The sequence below is a fragment of the Aspergillus novofumigatus genome (assembly GCF_002847465.1).
Source record: "Aspergillus novofumigatus IBT 16806 chromosome Unknown P174scaffold_3, whole genome shotgun sequence".
In the NCBI taxonomy this organism is placed as follows: domain Eukaryota; kingdom Fungi; phylum Ascomycota; class Eurotiomycetes; order Eurotiales; family Aspergillaceae; genus Aspergillus; species Aspergillus novofumigatus.
In genome coordinates this window covers 2,246,619-2,274,368 of record NW_020194276.1, presented here as the reverse complement: position 1 = coordinate 2,274,368, position 27,750 = coordinate 2,246,619, and the positions used below count along the sequence as shown (strand labels likewise).

The following is a 27,750-nucleotide window of genomic DNA, read 5'->3' as shown; positions in this document are numbered from 1 at the left end:
GACTCAGTGGTGCTTTACAGAGACACAGTCAATATGACCGCACCATCGACTCAGCAAAACTTACATTTTCAATACTGCCAATCAAAGACGCAATGCCGGAGTCATGAGCTTCGTCGCTGGAGCTATAAACGAGAAAAGACACATCGGATGGAATCCCTCGCGTCAACGCACGACCGGCCGCAGATGTATCCAAATAAACATCAGATCATGCTAACATCGCTTCGGCTCAGGAGGAGAGAGCCAGGGAAGGTTTTGAACCTTGTGTCTATAAAGCCGGCAGTCGTCCTCTTGCATTGACTCGATATCCATACCATTGACAGATTTCGATCTCACGAGGTTCTGCCTTCCATCAGTCTATTACCTATTCTTTTGAGGCACACCACCCCAGACCGACAGGACTTCAATCACAATGCGTTTCTTCACCTCAGTTATTGCTCTCGCAGCTACCGCTGCCGGTACGTCTTCCTATATTCCTCTTCACGAGGCAATAGCCTTACTAACGCGACCCAAGCCCTCACCATCACATCCCCGAAGAGCCTGGACCAGGTGGACATGAGCAAGTCCGTCAATATCGAATGGCAATATGTCCAGTAAGTCCTCCTGCATAGACACCTACAGATCCAACACTAAATCATAGCAACAGATCCGACTCCCAGAACTTCTCCATCGTCCTCGTCAACATGATCACCCAGCCCCCCGTCAACAAAGTCATCGCCAAGGAAGTCAAGGCCTCCGACGAGAAGTACACCGTGGACGGTGTCTCTGGTATTCCCAAGGCGTACGTCCAAATTCCGATGTCCTTTCCAGCTACAGGCTAGGCTGACCTGAATCAAAAGAAACGGCTACCAGGTCAACTTCGTCAGCACCGGACCCACGAACACGGGGATTCTGGCTCAATCTCCTCAGTTCAACGTCACAGACGTCAAGCCTGAGCCGAAGACTACTTCCACTGGTAAGATTTATCAGCTAGGATAACCTGCATCATACATTCTAATGCATTTCCCCTCTGCAGAGAGCCAAACCGCCACCGCGACTGCTTCCGCTACCGCTACTGCTACGACCAACGCTGCTGCATCTCTCATTGCCCCGGCCGCTGTGGGCTCCTTTATCCTGGGTCTTTTCGCTTTGGCCGTGTAAATAGGACTCTTAGGGCGCAAGTAAGGATGTTTGGGACTGACGTCACACTACGAAATTTGGGGATATTCTTGGTATATATACATTCTTCCAGGGCATGATATCCAACGGATATATACGGTGATACTGATATGATGGGTGAGAACATGCTTTGTAATGCATTTAATTGTCTATGCAAAATAATAGATAATTGATAATGATATTTCCTTTCCTGGTCTTGGGCTCACCGCTTGTCTTCGTGGAGTACGTTGGTATTGAAAACTTTGATCCTCATGCAAGGAGAGCAGGCTAGTGATGTATCCATGCACGTCTTCACTTGGTAGTGGACGTCCATATGCACTCATCACACTGCTGGCTTGAATTTGTTTTCAATCTCTCGGTTTCGTTTGCGACCTCGCTCGCCAGCATACATCCATACTTAGGTCTAAATCGACCTCTTGGTTTTGAGTCCCCTCGTCCAAACCAGAAATTAACACACCTACTCTGAAGTTGGTGCGAATGAATACGGGGATGAATCGTCTTCAGTAAAAGCAAATGGGTATACTAGTGGAATGTACATATATACAGAAGTAGTCAAGCGTCAGCCTTTGTTACAAGTCCTCAGAGCGAGCCCATGGCGGGTTCAGCAAGCCCGAGACGGATCCTGATCCAGCTGCGCTGGCGCTGACCGCCGGTGACGATGACTGGTCATTGTACTTGTCATTTATGCCTTCTCGAGGACGGTCCCAGGTGCGAATGTGGCCTGTTAACCTCCCGTGTTAGCGGCTGTCTCTTGGGACAACAAGCGATGCATAGAAATCAGGGACGAACTACCTTCGAGAGAAGAGGTCATGATACAATCTTCTTGAAAGCCCAGCCAGCAGATAGGGTCCGTACCAACGACTTTGGACTTTGAAGTTGTCAGCTCAAGATTCAATGGTCTAAAGCTTATGAGCATTACTCAGAACTCACCATGATTGGCGGCAGTAAGGCAGTGCGTGCTCTGGGTTCTACAGGGTGACGGACAGCTTGGTCACAACTCTCATAGGTGTTTGCGGTCCTTTGAGAATCTGACCTCATCCTGTTGCCCGCACTGTCAGCTCGGTGACGGTTGCCATACTGTGAACTGCCAGCGATCATGCTTGTTCGCTGACGGGCGCTGGCTTGATGCTGTTAAAGATTTGTCAGCGCATCGGATCAAATCTCACCATGTTGAAGTAATTTAAAAATTCGAGTGTGTATGCTGGTCCTCGTGATAAAGAGATACGTACCACTTTCGGTCGGTGCAGCATGCCAACGCTAAAGTCCCACAGAAGAAGCCTGCAGTCGTCACCAACACTCCCAAATCTGTAGGTCCGTTCGTCGCACTGCCACGGATCGAAGGCGACCGCGGAAACCCAAGAGCTGTGACCCTGACAACGGGCTACGATTTTACGCTCTGGGAAAGACCAAATAGTCACTAGATCATCCTGTCCGCCAGTGACAATGTATTTGCCATCAGGTGACCAGCAGACGCAGATGAGACCACCATAGTAACTGCGAAAAATGTCCAAGACCCTAAGCGGCTCGTTAGCTGCCTGTCAGACACTGAATCTACAGATAGCAGGAACAGAGGGAGACATACTCTTCTTTCAAGTAGTCCATCACTCGTAGAGAGCCATCGTCCAAGACAACTGCCAAATGCCTTTGGTCTGGGGAGAATGCAAAGTGCGATATTCTTTGGTTTGCAAGTTTCCAAAGAGCGACAGGGTTAGTCTTTTGGTTCCTAGAGTTGACGGACTTTAACACCTGCAGCGGCTGTCTACTGGATGCCTTGAGTGCCTCCGCTGACTGATCCAGAATTTCAGGGGTGAAAAGAGCATCTTCCTTCTCTTTATCATAGACTACTAATTGTCCGTTTGCGTGTGACGCCATAAACAGATTTTCCGACCCAGGAATCCATTTAATATGAGTGACCGGAGAATTGCTGACGACTCCATTCTTATTTATTCGGGCGTACTTTTGAGAAATAGGCTCGTACCAGATGATGTCACCAGCAGAGGAACCCATAACCATGTCGATATGAGAAGGGCTTTTGGTGACCTCATTAATATCGTGACACAACATGTGCGCCTTTGTGAAAAGAATCTTTGCAAGCGGCTCTTCCTTCTGCTTCGAACTGAGATCAAGCCATTGGAAGGCGCGGTTGATATTGGCGAAAGCAAAAAGGCCTTCCGGACTCCGCTCACTCAACCGCTTCGTTGCCGCTTCATGAGTGATGACCCGTGAGACGAAGGACGAACTGCTCTTGATAATGTTGTTCTTGGGCTTCCGCCTTTTCAGCCCGTCCTTGACAGGAGCAGGTACCAGTGCCGGGTTTCCGTCTCCAAAATGGGGCGCTGTTACGATCTGCTTTGAGATGAACGAGGGAGTTTTGCTTCGAGGGCTGACACAAACTAGTGAAACTTTGACGCCGGATGTCGGAGGTGTAGGAACAGTCGCAAGCGGATTTGGATTAATAATTGGAGCTTCAGATGGGTGTGGAGGAGGGGTTGCTAGGTGCAGGTCGTCCTTGAGTTCATAGGTGCCTAATTGAATGTCCCCGTCAGTCCTAGTTGTCGAGACTCCGCGGATACAAACGCACCTTCTCCAACCTGTAGCGGGCAGCCGCCCTCTGGATGACTGAGTATGTTATTGGTCTCTACGACCGGCACTGCCATGCCATTTGCCGCGCCAGCGGCATAAGCGACCGGCACGGTGTAGCGAGGAGGCGGAGGCGGAAGAACACTAGAGCGGTCAGGTCAGCAAAAGTGCAGTTCGCAGTTGATATCCAGCTGTTCCCTGCCAGTCCCTAGGAGCGCAACAGGCGACAATGAACAGCAAGAGATAACTAGGAAAGACTGATGGCGACCATCAGGCGTAGCAAGGGAGTCTTACAACATGGTTGCGGTTGCGATGGAGTAGCGCTAACTCATGTAAAGTAGAATATTTTTGTATACGCTGCAGTGGTAGCAGTGAATAGTAGATGCAAGGCAATCAATGTTGACTAGGACAATAGGTGAACGCTGCTGAGTCCACAGTCGCAGTGAAATGCTCGTAAGAGCGGCACCCTAAGCAGAGCTGCCCAGGGTAGTTTGTGATGCTGAGATCTGGAATGAATGCGACGTATTGAGGGACGATATTAGGAGTAGAGGAATCCCGAAGTATAGATTTCTTCAAGCCAGTGTTTCAACGCTGAGATCGGCGCTCAGTATATCTACTTCTTCTGACATCGGTTAGTCGATCACGCATACACGTGGAGGGGAAGAACAAGTGTTAGCAGACTGACCTTGGGCTGTAGGATAAGCGGGTCTCGACAAAATGATAATCAGCAGAATTAGACGAACAAATAAATATATACAATAAAGGAATCCCAACAGTGAGATAGGTCTAGAGATGTGAAGCGCGAGGTTAGACAGACAATGGTGAGTGAGGAGAGGAGCGGAGAGCTGGACGGGGAAGTTTGGGAGGCCCGTGTGTCGGTTTCTGGGGTTAGTGTACTCAGCGGTTGGCTATATAGTTAGCCTATTATTGTTGTTCTTTCCGTGCTGCCGAAGTGGTTCCTGGCCATAGGCGGGGTTTTCAAAGATCTCATATCGACCATTTATTGGCAGTTTGAGATCATCAATCTTGCTCTAGTGGCTTTATATGTCAACCATCAAATGAAGATTTAATTGGTATATCTAAATGCAATAATATGCATTAGTATTTTTAGTCTCTTCCGCTGGCGCAACCCCGCAGCATTCCAAAGCCCATGAACAAAGCACATGCATGAACGCATACAAGCTTCCCGGGGTATCAATCTAATTCATTCATCCAGGTGCACATTAATAGGCTCAAAGACCTATCCGCTACCACTAACTCTTCGCCAAATCATCACGGCAGCAGCCCCCGCGCAAACCACTGCTCCAAGTGCTATACCCCAGGCCATCCATTTCCCCTCCACGTCTTCCTCACTCCGGGGGAAAGCAGTGCTAGGCTCCATGGCAGCCTCTGCAATGTGTACAAACACCTCTTGGATGGAACTCCAAGTAGCACTGACGTGGAGCGGCGGACTCGGCATATTCAGCATGGCCGTGTACTCGTGGGGCTGATGCTCAGCCCGTTGCGTGGTACGATCCAGATCGGCCTTAAGCGCAATAAAAACACTCGGAAGCTCTTCAAGATGCGGATACTTGGACCGTAGCTGCGGGATATAGGCAAAGGAGTCCGGGTCTGAGGAGTCATACGTGTATACAATGACATCGCATTGATCCAGAAGCTTCGCCTGGTTTTCAAGAATGGCGGGCTCCAGTTCTCCTAGCTCATCCAAAATCAAGTAGCATTGTTTACCCCCGGGCAGCTCAACCGTGTTGACAGCAGTCCGGGGCTGGATAGTCGGGCGATAAGTGTAGCTAAAGCCACGCGCAAGGAAGGCATCGAGAAGCGCTGATTTGCCCGATCCTGGAGCTCCAAGCACATGGCCCAAGACGACATTGCGGCCCACACGTCCAGGGCGCTTCCGTCTCTTTCGCGGCCGCGTGACTTTCAAGGCAGCCGTTGTAGAGGGATTACTCCTATCGGACGACTCGAAGCCAAGATAAGCCAGATACTCCAGAGTCGTCTTCGGTGATTGGAAGGTTGTCATACTCCACTGAGCAAGCCAGCCTTGAAGAGTGACGTGGCCAGCCTCATTCCGGACTGTGGAGGAAGGAAATGAGCCGTCCGCCCAAGAAGCTGGAAGACCAGGAGTCGGGGCGAACAAGGACGCCAATTCGGCGTCATTCAAGCCACCATCATTGTCTTTGTCCGACAGCAGGAAGAGATTGACAAAAAACCGATATCCTTCCGGCGACAGCTCAGCAGATGCAAAAGGCGGTACTTCGAATCGGGGATGAAGGAAGCTCTCTTGTAGTGAAAGATTGTCGGTGTATTGGAATGCGCGTAGAATAATCCAGACGGTCTCGTGGCGTCCCTTTTCTGCGTACATCTTGTTCAGATGTATGAACCCTCGGCAGTCAATGCCAAATGGGGTCACAGAGTCCGGGTGTGTTTTCTGGATCGTCTCCTTGATGTGGACAAGGTCCTCCTTGCTTAAAGGCTTATCAAAGCATCTCATCTGAAAGTCTTCGATTTCTTTATCCGAAAGATAGCCATCTCGATCCTTATCGCTGAGATAGAAGATGCGTTGCAAAGCTGCAACCGCTGCTGGCTTCAGCGCGGACTCTTTCGAATCGAACAGTGGAGCGATTGGGTGAGTGACGGCTTTTTGACAAAGGAAGAAAGCCTCGTTCACGTTGCGATGTTCGCGGGCGCTGGTACGTATACAGGAATCGATTTCCTTGAACTCCGCCATCACCGGTAGCATTTCCTCCTCGATGACTTGGGCTTCGGTATGATCAGCAGCTAGGTCCGACTTATTGGCGCATAATACAACCGGCACGTTAACCCCCAGAGATCGAAAGTACGGCAACCAGAATAGAGCGACTCTTTCATAGCTGTAATGATCGGAATAAACCAACAAAATCACGTTCGACTTTCTGATTTCGCGGGCCAGGTTGCTCCGCTCCTGTGGTAAAGCGGAGGTGTCCACCACTGTGGTGGTCGTGACATTCTCAGGCGTTCCGATCGTGGGAGGAATGGTAATTTGAGGTAGGACTGGCTGGATTTTGTTCGTCACGAAGACACCCTTCACGAGAGAGGTAATGAGACTGGACTTGCCAGTGCCCTCATCTCCGCAGACGCAGATGCGCACTAGGTTATGTCATGTCAATCTCATATCAAGAGAAACAATCAAGGACTGGTCGAACCTGTAGCCATTGGTACTGATTACGTTCTTCTATCTCAAACCATTGTAGAAATCATCTCATCAGTCCACCAAGATGGTTGCTGGGACACTGGCGCAGGTACAACAGACACGGAATCATGGTTGGAACCTTAACTCCATGACTATTGCTGATCCCCGGAGTTTCGGGCGGTGGCAGTGCCGTATTTGCAGCCTCAGGTTTCCACATATGCGGCATGTGACACTGGGAAGAGTGCGATAGACCGTACCAAAAGTGAGTCTGGACGGCGAAAGTTGGACCAACGTCTTCGAACAAGGTTTATACATAAGTATATCATCCTTCAGCAATGATACTCACCAATTGATATATTGAGCTTGGGTGGTAGACTATCACAAAAAGGACTCAACCACTCGCGCCCGGAGAGCTATGATGCCGGGGCCGCTGCTGACGGAACTTACTAGATAGTGCGGAGTACCTCTAGAGTATCTTGACTTGCTTTGCTGTCCATCGTCTGAAAGAATCTGTGCCGTGTTCGAGTGCTTCAAAGAAACAGTAACATCAAAACCTAAGATTGCTTTTATTTATTGACTCCCGAAGCTGACCCGCCGACTTGTTAATCAGTTATTCGGGTTTCTGGGAAGGTTGTGCTAGCTATCCTAGTAACTAATAGACTGGATCAGCCGTCATCTGTTCCACATCCGGGCGACCCATCTGGGCGAACGAACTCCCCGTTGCGCAGCATTTCTGCGATCACATCTTTCTTTCGCATCACTCCTGACCTTTACTCTCCTACAACTGATTGATCCTACGATCCGACGAGCGTAGCCAAAATGCCTCTCGGAATTCACAACCCACTGCCGTCGTCGTTATCAAGTACGTATCAACATTGCTTACATCTCAATTCCCCGCAGTTGGGTTTCCGCAGTAGGTGAGTGCCTAGCTGATCATTGTTCTTTCTCAACAGGCGAATGTAAGAAAGCGGGCAAGATTCTCGCATCTTTTATCGATCCGAGACAAGCCTTCGGTCCTGATAAGATTATTCCTCCTGAGATCCTCGCTGGTGCCAAGGTAAGTTAGAGAACGAAATCTTATCTTAAATGCGCTTTCGCCGAGCTAATCGCTCGGTCGATAGGGTCTTGCTATCCTTACTGTCCTGAAAGCTGGCTTTCTCGGTTCTGCTCGGTTTGGCTCAGGGATTGTCGTCGCTCGTTTGGCCGATGGCACATGGTCGGCACCTTCGGCTATTGCGACCGCCGGTGCTGGGTTCGGAGGCCAGATTGGATTTGAATTGACTGATTTTGTGTTCATTTTGAATGATGCAGCAGCAGTGCGGACATTCTCGCAGGTTGGAACCTTGACTCTGGGTGGAAACGTGTCAATCGCCGCAGGGCCGGTGGGAAGAAATGCGGAAGCTGCGGGCGCAGCGAGCACAAAGGGTGTGGCAGCGGTGTTCTCCTACTCGAAAACAAAAGGTTTATTTGCCGGTGTCAGCTTGGAAGGAAGCATGCTGGTCGAACGGAAGGACGCCAACGAGAAGATGTATAACAGTCGAGTCTCAGCACGTCAACTCCTTAGCGGTACTATCCGACCTCCCCCGCTGCCGACCCTCTTCTCCGGGTGCTGAACTCCCGCGCATTCTACGGCAATGGCAGAAACGGAGACACCATGTACAATGATATTCCCATCTATGATGACAGACATGACGACGTTGTCTGGGAAGGCCGAAGGGGCGAGGCATACGGTGAGGGGCAACGGCGTGACCGCGGCGGTTTTAACGGCGCCGATAACTACGAGTATCGCGACAGACCTCGCGCGAATACGTGGGCAGACGACGTTTACGATCGGCCCGCCGCAGGTTTGAGCCGTTCCTCTACTATGGGTCAAGCCGATACTTTCGACAGATACGGCAGCCGCAGTCGGAGCAACACGGCTCCATTTGAGGAAGATTACGTCTACTCCGACCGCAAGCCCAGCCGGCCAACGGCACCCAAGCCTGTCTTCGGGCAGCGCACAGGGCAAAGTGCTCCTCTGCGGGCAGATCAGGCCGTCGCATTGTACACATTTGATGCTGATCAGGAAGGAGACTTGGGCTTCAAGAAGGGAGACATTATCACGATCTTGAAGCGCACGGACAAGGCGGAAGATTGGTGGACAGGGCGCATTGGCGACAGGGTCGGCATCTTTCCGAGGTGAGAACATCCTTGTCGGTGGCCCAAGAAGGCATCCATACTGACACAAAGATCAGCAATTACGTCGATGCGGCTTGATTCCAGTCACGCCCCCTTTGCTGCTTGGCGCAGAATGACATTAATGAACCGATCATCAACTCTCAGAACAGACCATTTCAAGATGCCACGCACACATCTTGAACTATATCACAATTTCGTCTTGAAGGTCTCTTAAGCCCCTTTCATGATGTAAGCGCTGGAGTTCTTGTCCGTTAGGTGTATCCAAATCATGACTGAACGTGTTGCGAATGGAAAGAAGCAGTTCTTTTTTGTATCAGGCTTCAGTGAGGGCCTCTTTCTCTATATCCTTGTCTTTCACCTTCTTTTCAGACTCTTGTGTCTTGCGATCGACACTGCTTTTAAGACTACTTAGGATTGATCTTTTGCCGCCGGATTTGATCTTAGAGATTGATTGCATGCTTGTGCTTTTCATTCATTGTTTTTAGTTGTTGTATGGCGTCACAGGCCTGCATAGTATCCAATGGCATCCAGGGAGGTTTCTGAATGCTTTAATCCAGCCACCTTAGGGTATCTGCTACGCACCACAGACATCTTTTATGGATTATTGCTGGTATTCAGCAGATCCAGCAGATCCCCTGTGATAAGCAGTGTAATTATGGCCTTTACTTCCAGGAATGACATAATCTGCATACCGATTGATGCATGCACATTCCACTAGAGTTTGATGAGAGGTATGTTTCAACTCAAGCTTCTAATGACCCTAGATGTTTGCCAGACGTTAGTCAATTTATACGATTTCGACAATAGAGCATGATCGTGATCTGGTGCCAAAATTACTGGTAAGTTTGGATGATGAGGCGCGGTATGGTGACCGACGATAGGCACGAGACCTACTACGATGACTACGTACTAACCACAGAAAAGTAAGAGGACTATGAGAAAATAATGACAACAACTTGATATCGGCTGTAACCACGGTACGAGTGACTCTGGAAAAGAAAGCTCAGATACGCTATTGGTTCGCAATTTTTTTGTCTCTTTGCAAAGGAGCGCCTATGTCGAAATGACTGATCAGGTGGAATAAAGTTCTGTAAGTACTAGATAGTAGACATGGGAACCCCAAGGCTACCTAGGTAGGCTAGGCCAACACGAGGAGGAAAGCTGTTTGGTGGAGCCGCGCATGAGCACCAAAGTCATAGGCAGAGTCAGGTCTACTGCGGGTGAGGTCACCCATATTGTGCCAGTAGTCAGTTTCAATCTCACTTGATGCATTTCTGCTTCGAGGCCTTCTTGGTCCGAGAGATGGATGACTGGAGCTTTGCTTAGTGAATGATCAGTGCCCACCGTTATGCACTCCATACATAACCCAGAATCCTTGACCTGGAGAACCGTTAAGTGGCAGCCACTGGCGGTAAGGAGCTCATAAAGTAGCTACTGGAAGACTGTGATTTGAGGCTGATAGAGTGCAGTAGTCCACTCATAGTCCAGGACCCGGGATTGATTGATTATTCGCCCATAGTAACGACGTGGATCGATGATCGTCATCAGTTCATAGTTCCTACAAGGTAAGTATGTAGTTGTGACCAGATCGATCGTCCATAGAGCGGCGGCCCGGATTTGAGTTGGGCCTCGAGTGGAGCTAAACGATGACCGAGGCAGAGTGGACCGATCCGTGAATACAGCGTACATTATTAGCAACAGGTTCGACGGGGCGAATTTGAACTGAAATCGGCAAATTCTGCGGCATGGAGATTGAGTGAGGAGGAACTACTCGTAGGCAGGTGGTGATCGAGGTTGAAACATAACCTGAGGCACACGAGTTACCTTCAATACGGAGGTATGTGGATGCACTCCATGTCTTAGACTAGTCTAGATATTCTGGAATTTGTTAGAAGTAGATGGTCATTTACTCAGTATGTCATTACTTTTCTTCAGGCCATTATTCGAGAAATAAGGTACCCAATGAACTGAATAAAAGCGGAAATAGCAGAACCTCCAACCTTGTCCAGGGTACCTTACTTTGTGGTACCTGTTTTTATCGCCTGATAAAAATAATACCCCCCAAGGACCAAGGTAGCCTCAACTTGCCAACCCAACGCTTGTTATGGAGCAGTAGGGATGTCTTCAGACGACACTACTACAAAGGAAGTTTAGCTGGTTCTTTCTCACTTACTTACCTTACCTTACTTGCACTACTCTACTACTCTACTTCCTCATCCTGCTGATATTCCTTCTTAATAATTATCCTGGTGATTATTATGCCCTCCAGCTTCAGCTAATTCTCCTCACTCTTCCTCCTTACTGAAAGTCCTTCCTCCTACTTGCTGGACGGGTTGTTGTCACTGGATGTCTAGCCGTCAGCCTTTCCCTTATTGTCTTCTTTTCTTGCTCCCTGGTGGATGGTTTTCCCCGTCAAACACTATTGCTGTCGTTGCCAGTGTTTCTTCCCCGCTTCCATGATCATCCTTCGCTATCTCCCGGCCTAGGTGCTATATACATTCCTGTTTGACCTCCCTCTCCACAGTCGACTTTCCCGTCGACCCTTCTGTCCAGCAAAATTCGGGAAGACGATTTTACGCCGGCTCCCGAATTATTTGGCTCTCATGCAGGTGCGTTTGCTCTAAAAGTCGTCCCATTAATCCCTCTTACCTGTTCGAACTTGCTTTTTCTGCTTTCCCCTTCCCCTTGGTCGAACCCGGCCTTTCCCCAACCTCCAAACCGTGGAGCCCTCTTCCAGACGTCTCGCGGACTGTCCGCGTTCTGCTTGATGAAGAATCTGTTAAAAGAAAAACTCTCTGACTGGTCTGTTCGTTTGATCACTAGGCTTCACCGAGCCCCTCTGAGGCTGGCGGAGGATACGGGACGAGGAGAGGCCATGTGCCTCAATTATCTATTAGCGACCCGAGCCATCATGTCACGGAAGCCATTGGGCATATGTACGAAGACGATTACGACAGGCGGGAGTCCAAACGTCTCAGCTTCCTTTCTTCCCCACTCAGCGAATCCATCTCGATAATCCCTCCCAACCTCGCCGGATCCGAAGACCCTGCCTCACCGCAGTCGCTGCACGTACAAAATCGCTCGAGCGCCGTGGATAGTCCTCAGACCAATGGACACTCACGGCCGCCACTGGTTTCCTCCAAGTCCTTTGATCGGGACACCAGCAACCCAGCGTCTCCCGGATCGACGGACACGGCTACCACGTCTTTCCCTCTAAACGACGTCGACTACGAATCCGATCCTGCTGCTGTGGCCCAGGAGCTCAGTAACCTAGCTGCTATCCGACGGATGTCTATGGACGTGACAGCAACAGGAGATCCCGACCTTCCAAGTTTCTCTGTACCGTCGATAGCTCCATCTCCTTCCGCCGACGAAAATGACGCATCTCGTTTATTCTGGGTCCCAGCTCGGCTGCACCCGGAGCTGGCTCCCAAGGAGTTCAAATCCTTCCTCGAAACTAAGGCGGAACAGATCAGAAGAAAATCGGGCGAGTTCTCCGGCTTCGAACACGATGGGGCGGGCGGGTCGCTGCGCCGGAAAAAGTCCATGTTGTCCAGACAGATTGACACCTCCCAGAGTTACACGGATGGGGCGGAACGTCTCGAGCGGAAACGATCGTCGCAGTCGAAGAACAAGTCTCTGAGCCCGAATCTGCTTCAGCTTGAATCGTTAGTCGATGACTCCAAGCAGCAAACCCCGAGCTCGGCGTCCTTTTTGGACGGAGTTCAGAAACTCACCATAGAGGAGGATGTCCCGATCCTGCCTCCCGCACCCCCGGGCACAGTCTCCGCCGCTCTACCCGAACACAGTACAGAAAAGCCGGTAGTTTGAGGAAAGGCGAAAAGGTTCCCTTCTCAAAGCGGACTGGTAAAGCATCGGACACGAACGACCGAGTCCCTTCAATCACTGGTTCATCTGCGGACGAGCCCTCCTCAGGTCTCACGCGAGTGGCTACCGATCCAACGCCTAGCACAAGGCGTGCACAGGCCGAGCCGCAGTACACCACCCAGACCGCTGTCAGCTCTTCTGCACAGTTTGAGAATAGCAGGGCGAATGGCTGGCCGGAAACGAATCCTGGAGACAGGACGAATGCTTCTCCTCAGGCACGCCATCAGTGGCACTCTCGCCTCAGCTCCAATGGCCGCTCGACCCTGAATATCCCGCCCACCGAACAAAGGGTGCCGGAAATTGTCGAGACGCCCCCAGCCGAATCTCCGCCAACTCCCACGACGCCCACGACACCCACGTACCACCACAGTTACAGTTCGGGACGGGAGGCATCGCAAGATGCGCCGCCGACACTGCCTTCAAAGGATTACCCTCTTCGAGATCCGAACACAACCAAACGATCCGGAGTCGCGCGGCAGTCGGGGAAGGAGAGCTCGAAAACTCTCAATGACTTTGCGAACAACCCACAACCACTCCCGGGAAATACAACACGGACGGACAACCTCTCATTCATTCCTACAATATCGGAAGACCGCAAGCCTGGACCCAAAAAGTCCAAAGACAAGAAAGATTCGGAGGGCGGTCGCAAGTCGAGTTGGCACTGGTTGCTGGGCTCTGAGGAGAAAGAGAAGGATAAGGACAAGGAAAAGAAAAAGGACAAGGACAGCGATTCGAAGAAAAGCAAATCGAAGTCGGCGGATAAGGTTCATGAACCGACACACCCTGCCTCATCCAACGATATCAGTCCGCGCGGGCGCGAAAGTATCACCGTGGATCGGCTCGACCCTAAACTGGAGGAGGAGCGTCGGAAAGACCACGTCCGGCGCACATCGGGGGAGTCCAAGAAGGACAAGGAATCCGGCCTGTTTTCATCGATTTTCGGCGGTGGGAGGAAGAAGAACAGTGGAGATGGTCATCACAAGAAGAGCTTGTCGCGGACATTGTCCCCTGACCCGCCCGTTCGCGAACTACGGCCGGATGTCGATTATCCGTGGACACGATTCTCGATCCTCGAAGAGCGAGCCATCTACCGCATGGCTCATATCAAATTGGCCAATCCCCGCCGAGCGCTCTATTCTCAGGTCCTACTCAGCAACTTTATGTACTCTTACTTGGCCAAGGTTCAGCAGATGCATCCTCACATGATGATGACGTCGTCGGCATCGCAAAAACAGCAACCTTCAAGGGATCAGAACGATGAGTATTCACAGTACCAGAAATATCAAGAAGTAAGTAGACTTTGGGTTTTGCATGTGGTGTTAGGCGAATTTGTTTTAACCCAGAATACAGTCTCAGCAGGAACAGTACAGCGATAGTTCCTACGATGATCCTCAGATGTACGAGTACGGCGACGACCAGCGCGATAATTACCGGCCACATTCAAGGGGTAGTAAGTACGAAAACGGGAATGTATATGGTCCTGGACATCATCAATATGGGCATTCAACGTTTGGCGATGACGCCCAGCTGGATGACGACGATGACGATATGTGGTGAACAAGGAACAGAAGTATTGCGGCTTTTACTACTGTTTGTTCTTCTGCAGCGCACGAATACCCCTCTGCTTTTGTCAGCTTTGATCCTTCTTAGACTTGTATACTGAAGCCTTTTCATTTTCCCTCTGTCTTGTTCTCCTTCCATCAATTTGTCCCTGCCTGTCTTGTCTGCTGCGCGAAGAGCGCAGGATCACCTTATTTGACCCACAAGAGTGACAGTAGGTTACATGCTATTGACCTGTCCTCGGGATTCCACTATCCGCCGTCTGGTTTGCTTTCTATGGCGCGTTTCGTCTTTGACACCCTGGCGGCATCACACTTGAAGTGCCTTATTGTCATGTTCTCTGCTCCGGTATCGAAGTGCCTGGCACTCTTGCACACATTGATTTGATATATTAGCATAGCGATTGGGGTTTTCCTTGTCTCGATCTGGGTTCACTTTCAACTTCTTGCCTGTCTTGTTATACACCTTTGTACGTTGAATTGCAACGGATGGACTCCGGCCGACTTTCTTGCAAACTGTGCCTGCAGAGCTGAAGGATGGACACGTTTCGTAGATCAGCCTGCACCGTAGCACATTTCACCAAGGCAACGTAGGACAAGCTGTGCGACTTTTGGATGTAGATAACCAGGTGAACTCTATCAGACTGCCCCGTAGAATGCTGTTGATCACGTGATCATAGCCTCTCCGGATCTCCACGTCATTGTCATGGGGTTGCCTTTGGGGAATTCTGGTGTTCGTATCAACTTCACTTGCTATATCATCTCTCATACGCATCATACTCGGGCCGCGTTAATATTTTCCTATCGTCCACTTAAGAAACAACGGCCATCGAATTTTCGTGTCAGAAGAACAGCAAACGTCCATCACCGAACGAACAGAATGGGAGACGCCTACGAACGTGAACAGTACGATCCCCTTTTCCTTGTGCTTGCTAACCGCGATTTATCAAGAAGCAGAGCCTCGGACTTGCATGTGAAATCAGGGACCAGCTAACAAATTGGCTCCTGTAGACAAAACAATGCCCTCCTCAACTCCCTATCCAGCAAAGTCTCGGCCCTGAAGTCCGTCACCATCGATATCTACGATAATGCCCGGGACCACGAAACGCTAGACCACTCTGTTCGTTTTGCCCTGCTTTAACTCCGTCTATCCGGTATTTGGATGAATGATTGGGTTACTAACGGTCCCAACAGAGCCAGGTCTTCTCCTCTCTATCGACGAACCTCAAAGGCAGCGCGAGCCGCTTGACCCGCATGGCGAAACAGGGGGATACGGTTGCGATTATGAAAGTCGCGGGGATTGTGATTGGCGCGGGGATTGCGCTGTGGTTGTTGCTGGGGTGGATTTTTTGAGCGGCGTCGTGGAGAGTACAGTGTGTCGAGGGTGCCTTGGTCTTGCGGGTTCAAGATTGATGGGCATTAATGACATGGTTGATTTTACATGCTGTTGGATGGATTGTGCATTTCAGCGTGTTTCTCGGAAGGGTTGTGTATATGGGCTGGTTTGTGTATGACTGTGTATAAGGGTTGCTGTGCTCGATGTTTCAGCGTTCCATCACGATGTCTGTTGATTGGGGTTGTTTATATCGAATATCCTATTATCTAATACTGTGACTTGGTGATCCAAGCAATTGTCAATAATGAATTTGGGCGATGCTGTATCTTATCCAGACAGAGAACGCTTCTAATCTGGTGCACTTCTGGGTCATAGACCTGCGGTTATCATGCGGATCATATCCTTGCTTGATAACCTTTGCTAGCATATCGTCACATAGAGGTCCGAGGTTCCTCAGCTGATAGCTGCTCGTCTATACGTCGCATACGCGTACGCGAGCCAGATACATATCTACCGGATCTCGCGATTGCAGCAAGCCTGCGACAAGCCTGTGTTGCTCACGGATATACAAACCCAGACTGGTATCTCTGTTCGAATTCCACACTCGGGAGTGCAGATACCGAAGTATCAGAATAGTCGGTAGAGTCAAATGATATCGACAGAAATCAGATCACGCACGGCAAGCAGCGTATGACTATGGCCAGTTATCTACGGATATGGAATCAGCCTTGCGCTGGGCCACTGCAAGTCCTCGCTACTGGCGGCTGATTAGGGAACCGTCTCAGGCTCTCAGTCTCAGCTCGTCTTGTCTCATGCAGACGTGTCGTGTCCATGCAGGGTAGTCTATCGGACATACCCCGTGAGAAGGGCACTACGTAGATAAATAAATTTTGCGTTATTACGATTGCATCTCGCGGCGCAAGTAAGAGGTAGGCACCCCTAGGGAGTAGGCAAATTTGACTGGCGAGAAAAATTTTTCCGATAAAGAAATTTGAGTTATTGGCAGGGTGCAGATATGGCCTGGCCATGCCATGTGCATCTTAAGAACCTTGCCATTGGTTCGCTGTCAAATTTCATTGTCTGATACCTGCTGATAGGCGAGAAAAAGTCCGCAAAAATCATTATCCCTCTTTAGCCGCCGGTGTATTCTAAATGGATTTGGTGGATACCCGTCGATATCAGGCGCGAAGAATGCTGGCACTGGCAGGCTGGATACCCGTCCTTAGTCTCCCGTAGGATCAAGTTTCAATCCCTGTGGATACGACGGAAAAGTCCGCTGTTTCGAAGGTTGATGGCTGATAGGCGAAATATGGCGAGCTACCAGATAACAAAACCTCTCAGTGCTCACTATGACTTACAAGGGTAAGTGCGGAAGGATGAGCTCTGTCTTAGCCTCTTAGGTATTCTAGTTTAAGTCAAGTCAGTACGTAGAACGGATGTGGATCGAGTCCGTGCTCGCGTTCTGGATCCGAAAGTCTATGCCAGTGGTGATGTCTTGGGCGATGATAAGGGTTTTTGAGGAAGACAAGCTACTGCTAGAAGCGGGTTTTGCTTTCTCTCAGAAAATAAAAGGGATGCGTTGTCAGTGGAGTCTGATGATTCTGGGCTCGGAGTCTCGAACTTATCATGGAAATCTATTGGTGAACGACTGATATCGGGTCGAGTTCCCTGATTCCCGTTTTAACCGGGTTGGATTCGGCATGCCGAGTGCCATTGGGCTTGATCCTTGCTATATCCCGGTGTACCGTGCTCCGTGGCTTGTAATATCATCATCCAGCCCAAGAAGAATTTTAAATAATATCATCTTTGATACGACAATGAGATGCACTCTTATCTTTTAAAATCCAGCGCATCCTTCTTGCATCGCTTGAGGTGACAGCACGTGGACATGTCATGGAGGTTAAACAGTTCTACTGATACATAGCTATGGAAAAGCTCTGGTGGCTATAGGACTAAGGAAGGGCACTGCTACCCGACCAGTACCATCCCTCCATAGGTTTGAGGTTTGGTGGCCTGAATTAGGCGAGGACCCTCCCGGTAGATCTCTATATAGGCTCACCGAATCGTGTCCTAAGGAGGAGCTTGTCCTAAGGTAGGGGCTTTAGACTCAACTCTGAAGTCTCGAACTTGAAAGCTTTTCCTGGCAGCTAGACTAGAGTACTAGACTACTCTAGATAGAATGATAGATAGGCTGACACGAAATTTTCTTTTCCGGAAGGTTGAGGACCCGCGCGTAGGTGGGTCTGGACTGTTAGCATGCGAAAAAGACAAAGAAAATAAACCGGCTGATAACGTCAAACCGTGGGCTAATTGAGGTCATTGCTTGCGTCAAGACTCAAGACTGTAGATTTCGGGACATCGATGAAGTTCTAGGTGCTGACTGGGTTCTTCTTTGCTACTGACCAGCGTCACTGTTACGAAGGAGTGCAGGTGATAGAATGAGTCCTTGTAATATGTAAGGCCATAAGATCGGAAGATATCGAATTTTAGCGGAAATTCCGACTGTGGGTTTGCCTATTTGGGTCGATGGCGATCATGACGGGTTATTTAGGCCCGAGTCAGGGATGGGGCCCGACATTTGATTGCCGTGGATACTGGATGGCGAGAGGTACTAATGATAGATACCATCGGAGAACGTGCGACTTTCCCCGATCACATGTCATCCAGTGAAATCGTGATGAACTGGTTCATGTTTACGCAAAAGCTGAGTTATAGGAGCTTATTGGCACCCTTTTGATGTCAGTTGGATTTCATGTGATAGTGACGATCCTGCAGTGCTGTGGCTGGCTTCGTGGCTGCTGCAGACAAGAGAGCTTCGGTCCGAGATGTAAGGTATGCAGCATTTATGCAGGTGCCTAGGGGTTTAAGCACATGCAGGCCATAGTCCAAGTTCAACATCATATGGCGGAAGTCATGCCATCATCGACGATCTTTTACTAGCATCTACCGAACGCAAGGAAACTACGTACCTGGTTTACGACATCCCTGAAGAAAGCTTAATAGCTTGGCAATATTCGATACGAAGGACCATAGAAAATGACATCATTGTAGGGTGTCTACTATTGTACTGTTGTCTACCTGTTTATATATTCGAAATTCCGAATATCATTCGACGTCGATGTGTCTGATTGTTGATATGAGATTTAAAACTGCAGCGGAAGGACCTATCTACAGATATCATTTGTTAGTTTATTGACTCACAAGGTGGAAGATCCTTGGTGGAGTCTTCCTCGGAAACTAATGCCAAATGTGTGATTTACGCATTCTCTCTCCACTTTCTCTGATTTGGGCTGGCTTGCGAAGCTCGTAGCTTGAGCTGTTGCTCTGGGTTGCTATTGCCACCTTACTTTTAAACTTATATTGTTTTGGAAGTCTCCTTTCCTGTGTTTATGAGAGATGTTATGCTGCTAAACCTATACATGACGGCTGCAGAATGCCATAGGCAGTAGACCTGCGAAACCCCGCTCTGAATTGCGCTGAAGATCATTTACATTCGACACGAGCATCAATAGGAAAATACAAATAAAAGATCACATCATCGGCATGAGAAATACAAGAGTTGAAAGCATAAATCTCAGGGCAGTAGCTGAAATAAAGATATGCGATGTAACCTGCAACCCGTGGGTATCGGAGGGATCATGCCAGCATATTAGCACATGTTGACTTACAAGACACAATGAGCAATAGCAGTGATCATTGCGAATCACGGTAGTCGTACAAGATCTTGTGGCTATCATGCGCGAGGTCGATCCCGAGGTTATATCCCTTGACATCTGTCAGTACGATAGAGTCAGCCCAAGTGTGTACCTGGAGAGGACGAGGATGATAACCAGCAGAAGGAGATTCTAGAAAATCATCAGGCACCAATCAGTCACTGCATATGCCACCCGATAACCGGACCACCCGAGTAGCCTAAGCCCTTTGGAGGTAAACCTGGCGATCCCTGGCGTTATCGTTATTCTTCACTATCATCAGAACCAGGGCCTCTGGCACTAAGAACAATAAATTAATTGAAGTACCTACGTATTATTATTTTTAAAATAAAAATTGAGAATTAAAATAATAATAATATGTTATTCTTGCGCAATCATCTGTGTTCCTGTTCATCGATTTCGACAGAATAAATACAAACACATTCCCATCTTCCCTCTCCTGTCTTCCTACTACTCTATTCTTAACCCATTTCAATTCCAGCAACTTTACCGAGCACCATCACCCTTCGACTAAGAGGATCCTTGATTCTGTGGTGAATCTGGTATGTTTCTGACGTAACATATCCCAATCCCATCTTACAGTTTTTCCTCATTACCTTACCTTATCGTCAGCATTGAATGTCATAGTAGCTTCATTGTTTTCTTCTGATTCTATTGTTATTGTCAGCTGATTCTGCAATTCTCTCTCCCTTTCGATCTGTCCGGATGAATTCTCATCCTCCTTCATCTCCTGCCTTTAAATCTTTAACCCTGTCACTTAAGGATTCATTCATTGACCATTGCGTCTCTTGTCGCATCTAGGCCTCATTTCATCTCTCTTGTCGCATCGATCAATAGCTCTACTGCTCGTCATCAGATTAGTCAGACCAGCCGAGTTGAACCATCGCATCATCTCCGGTTCCTCGACGAGTAGATACTTAAACAAAGGGAAAAGGACCCGCTTCGCCACTCTTCCCGTCCGATTTTCCAAGTTCCCAAAAGGAACTCCTAAAAGTTCCTCTGTCGGCCAGACGGTGACGGAAACGGCTGTTCACTGCCCCCACCTCACCACCAAGCAATAATCCCTAGTGGAGCCCATTTGTCGCCCTGCAAAATAATCTGGTCAGTGACAAGTCGATCATTGGCAGATTCTATCTCTTGCGCAATATTTCGGTCTTATCTCTGTGTCATTATTTCTTTCCCCTCTATATTTTTCCTTTCTCTTCCTTCTTTGGAATACAATTCAATTTTTAACAGCGAGTGTTTTCCAACAACGCCGCATATCGCGCCTAGCGATTTGACTACGTTTTCGTCCGATCTTCTGGCAGCTGCATATACGCAGCCGTTAGTTGCATCGTCATGGCTCTCAGCTTCTTCGGTGGTGGAGGTGCGAGTCACCTAAAATACTTCGATATCCGGTAAGTCTTCGCAGGTTTCATACCTCATTTGCACAATTGGGCTAACCATTTGCAATAGTCTGGATGAAGATTATATTGTATTTAGAGGAGGAGAGCAAGAGGCAGCCAGTGCGCAATTGAGTGGGAAGCTTCTCCTCTGTTTGTCGGAGCCGCTGTCCGCCAAACATGTCAGACTGAACCTCACTGGTATCTCTCGAGTATGGTAAGTTGCCAGTTGCTGTACTTCTCTTCGTACGACAAGCAAAGTGCTGACGAACATGCTTTGCAGTTGGCACCTCCCATCAAGCTCGGCCAGCGGTGGCAGAAAATCGTGGAGGGAAAAGGTGTTCTATGAAAAGTCCTGGACATTCAGAGACGCGGGCAAAAGCAAGACTGAGATACTCGCTGCGGGCAACTATGAGTTCCCATTCCATGTGATTCTCGAAGGCTCCATGCCAGAGAGTGTCGAGGGTCTCAGCGACACCTACGTGACCTACAGATTCAAGGCGGAAATCGGACGCAAGTATGCCAAGGATATTGTTGTCAGGAAACCACTGCGTATTATTCGTACGCTGGACTCCAGTGCACTTGAACTCTCTCATGCTATGGTAGGTGGACACTGGTATTGACTTCCTGGCTACAACTGCTAACGTTCGTGCAGTCCGTGGAGAACATTTGGCCCAACAAAATCGAGTATTCAATCAGCACTCCAACCAAGGCCGTTATTTTCGGGACAAGCATACGGGTGGACTTCAAACTGATTCCCCTCCTCAAAGGACTCAAGATCGGACAGATCGTCTCCCAGCTAATCGAAAGTCATGACCTAACACTTAACCCTGAAGACCCCGACTCTGTCCGCAACACATACAAAAACACGAGGACGATCGTCAACGATGAACATGAGTTGGATGAGGAAAACAGTCTCGAGATTATTGACGAGGCAGCTGAGGGATACCAGTTTTCTCGCTTCCTTGACCTACCAAAGACGTTAGCACGCTGTCTGCAAGATACCGACACACGAGGTATCAAAATCAGACACAAATTGAAGTTCCGTGTCCAGTTACTGAATCCAGACGGTCACATCAGCGAGGTATGTACTCCAATTTCCAGGAATCCGTATCAAGGGATGCTAACATTCACAGCTACGGGCTACCCTCCCCGTTTCCATCTTCATCTCGCCAAACCTGGCAATTGACGACAACAACAACCTCGTCGACCAGACACCACAATCCGCTCAACGGGCAGTCAACGACATCGCACAACAAGCACCCCCCTTGTACGGCGAGCATCAGTTCGATCAATTGTATAGCGAGGTCGACCCTAGCGGCTACCGGACCCCGGGACCGGGCAGCGGACCGGGAACTCCGTTTGGTACTCTGAGCCGGAATTTGTCTTCCGAGAATCTTGCATCGATGAATGCCTTGACCAACACCGATATCTCTGCTTCTGCCTTGCATAGTCGACTGTCCAACTTGCATGCTAGCAGGTTCAGCAACCCCTCGCCGTCTGATACTGACGGCCATACCGACGCCGAACACCGTCGCCTGGGAGTCTCAGCCGACTACTTTGGCCCCTCTTCTGGTTCCAATTCGCACAGTCCCGCGAGTCCCGAACTTTCCCGCAGACCTTCCGACGAGGGCTATCACGACCATGACCACATTCCGTCTGGAATGGCCACACCGTTTCACCCACAGTTCGCTGAAGTTGAAAGCCTCAGTCGCGTCCCAAGCTATTCGACGGCGGTCAGGTCTACTGTGGGTCCATGCGACAGTGAACTGCCAGATTATCAGGCTGTTGTTGCCGAGGATACCGCCATGCCTACCCTCCAGTCCCCTCAACAAGCCCACATCCGGAACGCCGGCCGTGGAGCCTCGACGGGAAACACCGGCATCGATGTCCATCACCTACGTTCCGGCCTCTTCAACTCTCGGACTTCAGCTCATCATGACGATGACGATCGCAGACTGCGTCTTGTTCAAGCTCGCGCTCGGGTTTAAACCACAACTAATGAAAGATCAATCTCCCTTATCCATGAAGATAATCTCCCATCACGACACCTCGGTACATAAATCGCAAAAAAACGAAACGACTCACTTCAGATGACTCATCATCTCTATGAGTTATGAGGATAATGTTGGCGCTGGACGTCGAAAAAGCATGGCATATGACATATTTGATTCTACTTAATCGGAGGACAGGCGCCTCCATGATTTTTCTCGTGCATTATCATGTACGCATTTCGCATCATGTTACCTTTCTTTCTTACCACATATTTTAGACATGGGTGGGGTTTTCTCTTTCGATTTACGAGGCGTTGTTCGGTCAAAGGTATCATAGAAGGATTCGGGTATCACCAAGGACTGGACCTATGGTTTTATTTCAGTAATGAAAATATTATGAAGGAGCTGGTTGCACATAATCAGCATGAATCATGTACATCATTTATACTGTGTACACCTTGTTAATACCAGTTGGCATTTACATGCAATGGATCATAGCACATCTTGACCAAGATCTCCATTATAAGAATTCAAAGTTTCTAAGCAACAGGTATGCTCGAAGCTATGCACCTCCCAAACGTAGTCCTTACAAGCCACAGACTCATGCTCAACTGTACCTTGGAGATCGACTGAAGTAACAGCTGATTGGGTCAATGACTCAAGTGGCTCAGGTACCTTAATTTCTGAATCGTGTACGAATTGTGGCTGTGCTCCGCGCGATAAATGTCTGAGATTTACCGCTTTCGGGTTGTACCAAGGCATCGATGGAGAATGGGGAATTCTTGTGAGCCTATGCCACTTGCGATGCGAGTGTCGGTATTACTTTGCTAATCACATGAATCTCGAGGACCGTCTGATGCGGCGTGCGACTGGGTTGTGTACGGATATGGATGCTCTACTACCTCAGTCAAGTACTCGAGTATAACTACTCCGTAGTTTGTATGGTGATTGGTAGGTAGGCAGGAAAGAGCTTCAAGATCAGGCAAATGGCTCGGTTCCCAGACAGAAAAAGCTTAACGAACCCATGGGAACGAGTTCTGCAGTCAGACAGACTAAAACAAAGGTTTTGTCTGAGATCTCAAGTGTTGGCGTGATCTGGAGTTGGCAAATGGCCCAACTGAGGGGTTGCGCAACGCAAATCAAGGAGTAGTGACCTCATCGCTCTCGATCCGGTGAGCGAGCTTCCCTTTAATGCTCGCATTCCCAACTACCCTTTTTCCTTATCTATAAACCAAGCCAGAACGTATAGCATTCTTTCATTTATACTCTCCGACAGAAGAGAGATTTCGATCTTTCTATTTTGTACCTGGTAAGTGTCCATCTAGCCATTTGGTCTAGCTGTCTAGCATCTGGCTATTGACCGCTGCGACCCACCCCCTCCGCTTTAATTATTGACACCCCTCCAACTAACTATCTATAGTCACGTATTCGCATTCGCAGTAGGCTACGGGGCAGTAGCACGTATTACGGCAAATAGCTGGGCCTAGTCCAAGCCAGCGCTTCGGCCTCCACAATCTCCCGCAATTGCATCTTTTTTTCTTCTTCCCTTGAATTGCGGAATCAAGTCAATCGACTTCTGTTTGTTTTATTCTACTTCAAATTTAGCGCTTTTTATTCAGTCAGGATGTCGGCTGCAACCAGTCCCGTGGAGCAGAGACTCCCTCACCGTTCGTCGACGATGCGGAGCTCCATCGGTCCGGACCGTCGGGCGTCACTGAGCGACGACGAGGCCGTCCCGGGTTCAGATACTAACGAGGTATGTCTACGGTCTGCTGCTGCCGGACAAATACTGACTATGCTGTGCTGAGCAGACTACGGGCCTTCTCCTTGAGCGTCTCCGTGCTTGGAAACACATGTGCGGTTATTTGGAGGATTATGTGGAAGTCACAGCCAAAGTGCAGAAGTCGCAAGCGAAGGATTATGAGAAAGTTTTGAAGGTATAGATGGTCTTTTTGTCGAAGATGGTATCCAAAAGGGTGCTGATTCTGCCTGGGTAGACTGTCAGCGACCCCCTTCGGGAGGGGCACCATTTCTCTCAGAGTGCGGGCGGAGTTTCAGCATGGTTTGAAAATATTCGGAGCAATACTCAGGTATTGGTTCCTGACTTGTGTTCCTGGGGTTCGCAGCTACTGATGGATTACGTAGGGAATCGTGAATGGGTACCTTGACACGGAAAAGAACTTGAAAGGATCCGTGCTGCCGACCCTTCAGCGTCTCCACAAGGAGATCAAGAACAAGTCCAAGGAGCTGCAGAGCGGCGCAAGTAAGAGCGCCAAGGCTGTTGAAAAAGCACGAGGTGTGACGCAGAAACATATCGAGCTTCTGGCTCAGCAGGTTGCAGCGTTTGACTCAACTGCGGGCAACAAATTCGACCATGCCCACGACCCATACATCTTGCGCCGCGGGGTCCATCACCGCCTGAACAAGCAAGTTACCGAGGAAAACAACAACCGTCAGGACATCATTGCCGTGCAGAACAACTTTCAGCAGTTCGAGGCGCATGTTCTGCAAACCGTCCATGCCGCGATGGAGCAGTTCAACGTATTCGTCGGTGGCCAACTCGACCGGCAGCGGAGCATGTACAGCGACATGTTGGGCGCTGCTCAGCGCATTCCTCCAGACTATGAATGGCTTAATTTCATCACACGCAACGCCAACGTGTTGGTGGACCCCGACTCACCGCCGCGATCGCTGTCCAACATCTCCTTCCCGAACCAGGATCACCGCGCCACCGTCCCGCTCATCGAGGGCAGTCTGGAGCGCAAGTCCCGGGCTATGCTGAAAGGTTACAGTACGAGCTACTATGTTGTCACACCCGCGCGATACCTGCATGAGTTCAAGGACAATGACGACTTCCGCAACGATCCATCTCCCGAGCTGTCTCTGTACCTACCGGACTGCGTGGTTGGCGGCGTGGACGGTAACAAGTTCACCATCAAAGGCAAGGATGTTTCCGGCGGCAAGGTCGGCAACGCCTTCCACACTACCAGCGAGTTCAACTTCAAAGCGCATACCCCGAGTGACGCGGAGAAATGGTGGAACGTCATCCGCGACGCAGCCAAGAGTGGCCCCGTACACTCGCCAGTGTCTCCCACTAGCCCTGTAGCAGCTGGGGGCGCTACCACCGAGAGTGGTGCTGCTGCTTCGGCTCCACCTCCTACCACTGCTACTGCCGATGCTGCCGCAGTCGAGGCACACCCTCCGGCCTACAAGGAGCAGGAAAGCTTTGCGCCAGCCGCGCAGCAGAAGACCACTGCCGGCGAGGCGGCGACTCCCACCACTCCCGCAGGCGAGACTGGGCTTAACCGCTCAACAAGCTCTGCAACGGGCCACTACCACATGGGACCGGGTGGATCAGCCGTTGCACCTGACGCACCTGCTTCCGGCGCCGAGAAGTCGTGAACCAGCCATGCTGAAGCTTCTGATTTACTTTTTTTCGTCTATCGTATAGTATAATATCGATCATGTCTATAGGATGACAATGTACTTAATCAGTATACCTCGAGCTGCCGTACCATGTACGCAGTGAGATCATCATCATGAATCAGTAGCCCGAGTATCATGCAAATCACCCTCCGACTCGGTTCCTGCCCCTCCCAAACCAACACCACAATCGACTTCACCCCTCCGCCCCGATCCAGCGGCACAACCGCCCAATCCTCCAACTCATACTCCAACCGGAACCCGTTCTTCTCAAACACCCGCATACTAGCCCTATTATCCGCATACGCCGACGCCTTGATCACCCGCGCATTCATCCGCGGAACCGCCCACTCCTCAATCACAGCTTTGATCACAGCCGTCATGATACCTTTGCCGTGGTGTGTCGGCGAGAGATAATCTTTAGTCGGTCAGTACTCACCTTCCATCACCTAAATATACACATAGGTATATACATGGCCATAGGGAGTTAAGTAAGGAAGGAAGGAGAAGGGGAGGCTTACCACCAAATCCCCAAACAATCTCCGGGCTACCAACCCCCAAAGCTTCATTCCTGCGGACTGCCTCCTCGCGCTTCGGGCTGCCCTTTTTGAATTCGTAGAAGGCGTACCGGACTAGTCCTACGTTGCCGATGTAGACGTCACTGTTACTGTCGCCGGTGACCTCCCGGATGCAGGTGAATGGCAGCCCGTCGACGAAGCGGTTGGTTTGCGCTGCGTGCAGGAGGGCGGTGGATTGTTCGTGCGAGGTCTGCAGCCATGCGGTGGCGTGTTCGGGGAGGTATGGTACCGGGGTGGATTCGAGGTAGGGGTAGATCTGGGGGTTGTTGAGGAGGGAGAGGAGGGCGGAGGAGTCGTCGGCGTTTGGGGGCGCGCCGGGGTGATGATGATGGAGGAATGGGGGCGGGGAGGGGATGTAGGGTTCGTTTGTTATGGGGTTGATTAGGATGGGCATGATGACTGGAAATTAAGCCTGTAAATGTAATTGATGTAAGTGTACCTTGAGTTGGGTATACGGAGTAGATGTGGCTATATATGTTCTGATGTGAGTCACGGTATAGGATACGAGTCATGGTATAGGAATAATAGGGTACTACATAGCGGCTTGGCTGTGGATATTGACTCAGGTAAAGAACACAATGATACTATACACAAATCCAAGGTCGAAGTCTTCAACCTCGTATTGATCCTGGAGTTGAGGTTAGCCTCCCCGGCGGACCCATCCATATTTCTTGGCTGTGGATATTTCGACTCCAAGGTCATGCACAAGAGGACAAAGCGCAAGATGGAAAACTGATGCTTCATGTGTACACAGGTGCTGCGGCTGCAGGAAACAAAAATGGGAATCGGGTT

At 49.7% G+C, this 27,750-nt stretch overlaps 8 protein-coding genes across 8 annotated transcripts; 6 read left to right on the top strand and 2 right to left on the bottom strand.

The window, feature by feature from the left end:
• Positions 1-318: 318 nt before the first annotated feature.
• Positions 319-1,137, top strand: P174DRAFT_511314 (GPI anchored serine-threonine rich family protein; the record flags this gene model as incomplete). Its single annotated transcript, XM_024831780.1, has 5 exons — positions 319-455; positions 512-590; positions 644-778; positions 837-952; positions 1,013-1,137. The coding sequence occupies exons 1-5, from the start codon at positions 410-412 to the stop codon at positions 1,135-1,137; spliced, it is 501 nt and encodes a 166-aa protein (XP_024684181.1). The 5' UTR covers positions 319-409.
• A 587-nt stretch (positions 1,138-1,724) lies between these two features.
• On the bottom strand, positions 1,725-6,930 carry P174DRAFT_419511 (uncharacterized protein; the record flags this gene model as incomplete). The annotated part of the gene is made up of 9 exons (XM_024824786.1): positions 1,725-1,876; positions 1,948-2,023; positions 2,086-2,283; positions 2,385-2,670; positions 2,738-3,680; positions 3,737-3,879; positions 4,915-4,934; positions 4,994-6,864; positions 6,921-6,930. The coding sequence occupies 9 exons, from the start codon at positions 6,928-6,930 to the stop codon at positions 1,725-1,727; spliced, it is 3,699 nt and encodes a 1,232-aa protein (XP_024684180.1).
• Positions 6,931-7,726: 796 nt separating this feature from the next.
• On the top strand, positions 7,727-9,089 carry P174DRAFT_459103 (SYLF and SH3 domain-containing protein; the record flags this gene model as incomplete). Its single annotated transcript, XM_024829736.1, has 4 exons — positions 7,727-7,769; positions 7,861-7,964; positions 8,029-8,448; positions 8,472-9,089. 4 exons carry the CDS (start codon positions 7,727-7,729, stop codon positions 9,087-9,089), a joined length of 1,185 nt encoding a protein of 394 aa, XP_024684179.1.
• Positions 9,090-11,688: 2,599 nt separating this feature from the next.
• On the top strand, positions 11,689-14,530 carry P174DRAFT_429939 (putative telomere silencing protein Zds1; the record flags this gene model as incomplete). Its single annotated transcript, XM_024825596.1, has 4 exons — positions 11,689-11,694; positions 11,909-12,907; positions 12,946-14,262; positions 14,324-14,530. 4 exons carry the CDS (start codon positions 11,689-11,691, stop codon positions 14,528-14,530), a joined length of 2,529 nt encoding a protein of 842 aa, XP_024684178.1.
• Positions 14,531-15,407: 877 nt separating this feature from the next.
• P174DRAFT_440163 (SNARE domain- containing protein) lies at positions 15,408-16,225 on the top strand. Its single transcript, XM_024826993.1, has 3 exons — positions 15,408-15,438; positions 15,544-15,652; positions 15,727-16,225. Exons 1-3 carry the CDS (start codon positions 15,413-15,415, stop codon positions 15,883-15,885), a joined length of 294 nt encoding a protein of 97 aa, XP_024684177.1. The 5' UTR covers positions 15,408-15,412; the 3' UTR covers positions 15,886-16,225.
• Positions 16,226-20,919: 4,694 nt separating this feature from the next.
• On the top strand, positions 20,920-22,954 carry P174DRAFT_367413 (arrestin family protein; the record flags this gene model as incomplete). Its single annotated transcript, XM_024822170.1, has 5 exons — positions 20,920-20,978; positions 21,037-21,180; positions 21,247-21,565; positions 21,619-22,047; positions 22,100-22,954. 5 exons carry the CDS (start codon positions 20,920-20,922, stop codon positions 22,952-22,954), a joined length of 1,806 nt encoding a protein of 601 aa, XP_024684176.1.
• Positions 22,955-24,126: 1,172 nt separating this feature from the next.
• Positions 24,127-26,587, top strand: P174DRAFT_136490 (PH domain protein). Its single transcript, XM_024821117.1, has 5 exons — positions 24,127-24,266; positions 24,378-24,713; positions 24,769-24,894; positions 24,955-25,047; positions 25,103-26,587. The coding sequence occupies exons 2-5, from the start codon at positions 24,582-24,584 to the stop codon at positions 26,357-26,359; spliced, it is 1,608 nt and encodes a 535-aa protein (XP_024684175.1). The 5' UTR covers positions 24,127-24,266; positions 24,378-24,581; the 3' UTR covers positions 26,360-26,587.
• On the bottom strand, positions 26,495-27,664 carry P174DRAFT_481808 (GNAT family N-acetyltransferase; the record flags this gene model as incomplete). The annotated part of the gene is made up of 3 exons (XM_024830727.1): positions 26,902-27,664; positions 26,560-26,798; positions 26,495-26,536 (listed from the first exon to the last, which is right to left on the bottom strand). The coding sequence occupies exons 1-3, from the start codon at positions 27,350-27,352 to the stop codon at positions 26,495-26,497; spliced, it is 732 nt and encodes a 243-aa protein (XP_024684174.1). The 5' UTR covers positions 27,353-27,664.
• Positions 27,665-27,750: the final 86 nt, after the last annotated feature.

Coding starts and splice junctions, on each gene's coding strand:
- P174DRAFT_440163 (XM_024826993.1), top strand. CDS start 15,413: ATGGGAGACGCCTACGAACGTGAACA. Junction 15,439..15,543: donor GACGCCTACGAACGTGAACA/GTACGATCCCCT, acceptor TGGCTCCTGTAG/ACAAAACAATGCCCTCCTCA. Junction 15,653..15,726: donor ACGAAACGCTAGACCACTCT/GTTCGTTTTGCC, acceptor CGGTCCCAACAG/AGCCAGGTCTTCTCCTCTCT.
- P174DRAFT_136490 (XM_024821117.1), top strand. CDS start 24,582: ATGTCGGCTGCAACCAGTCCCGTGGAGCAGAGACTCCCTCACCGTTCG. Junction 24,714..24,768: donor CGGGTTCAGATACTAACGAG/GTATGTCTACGG, acceptor TGTGCTGAGCAG/ACTACGGGCCTTCTCCTTGA. Junction 25,048..25,102: donor ATATTCGGAGCAATACTCAG/GTATTGGTTCCT, acceptor TGGATTACGTAG/GGAATCGTGAATGGGTACCT.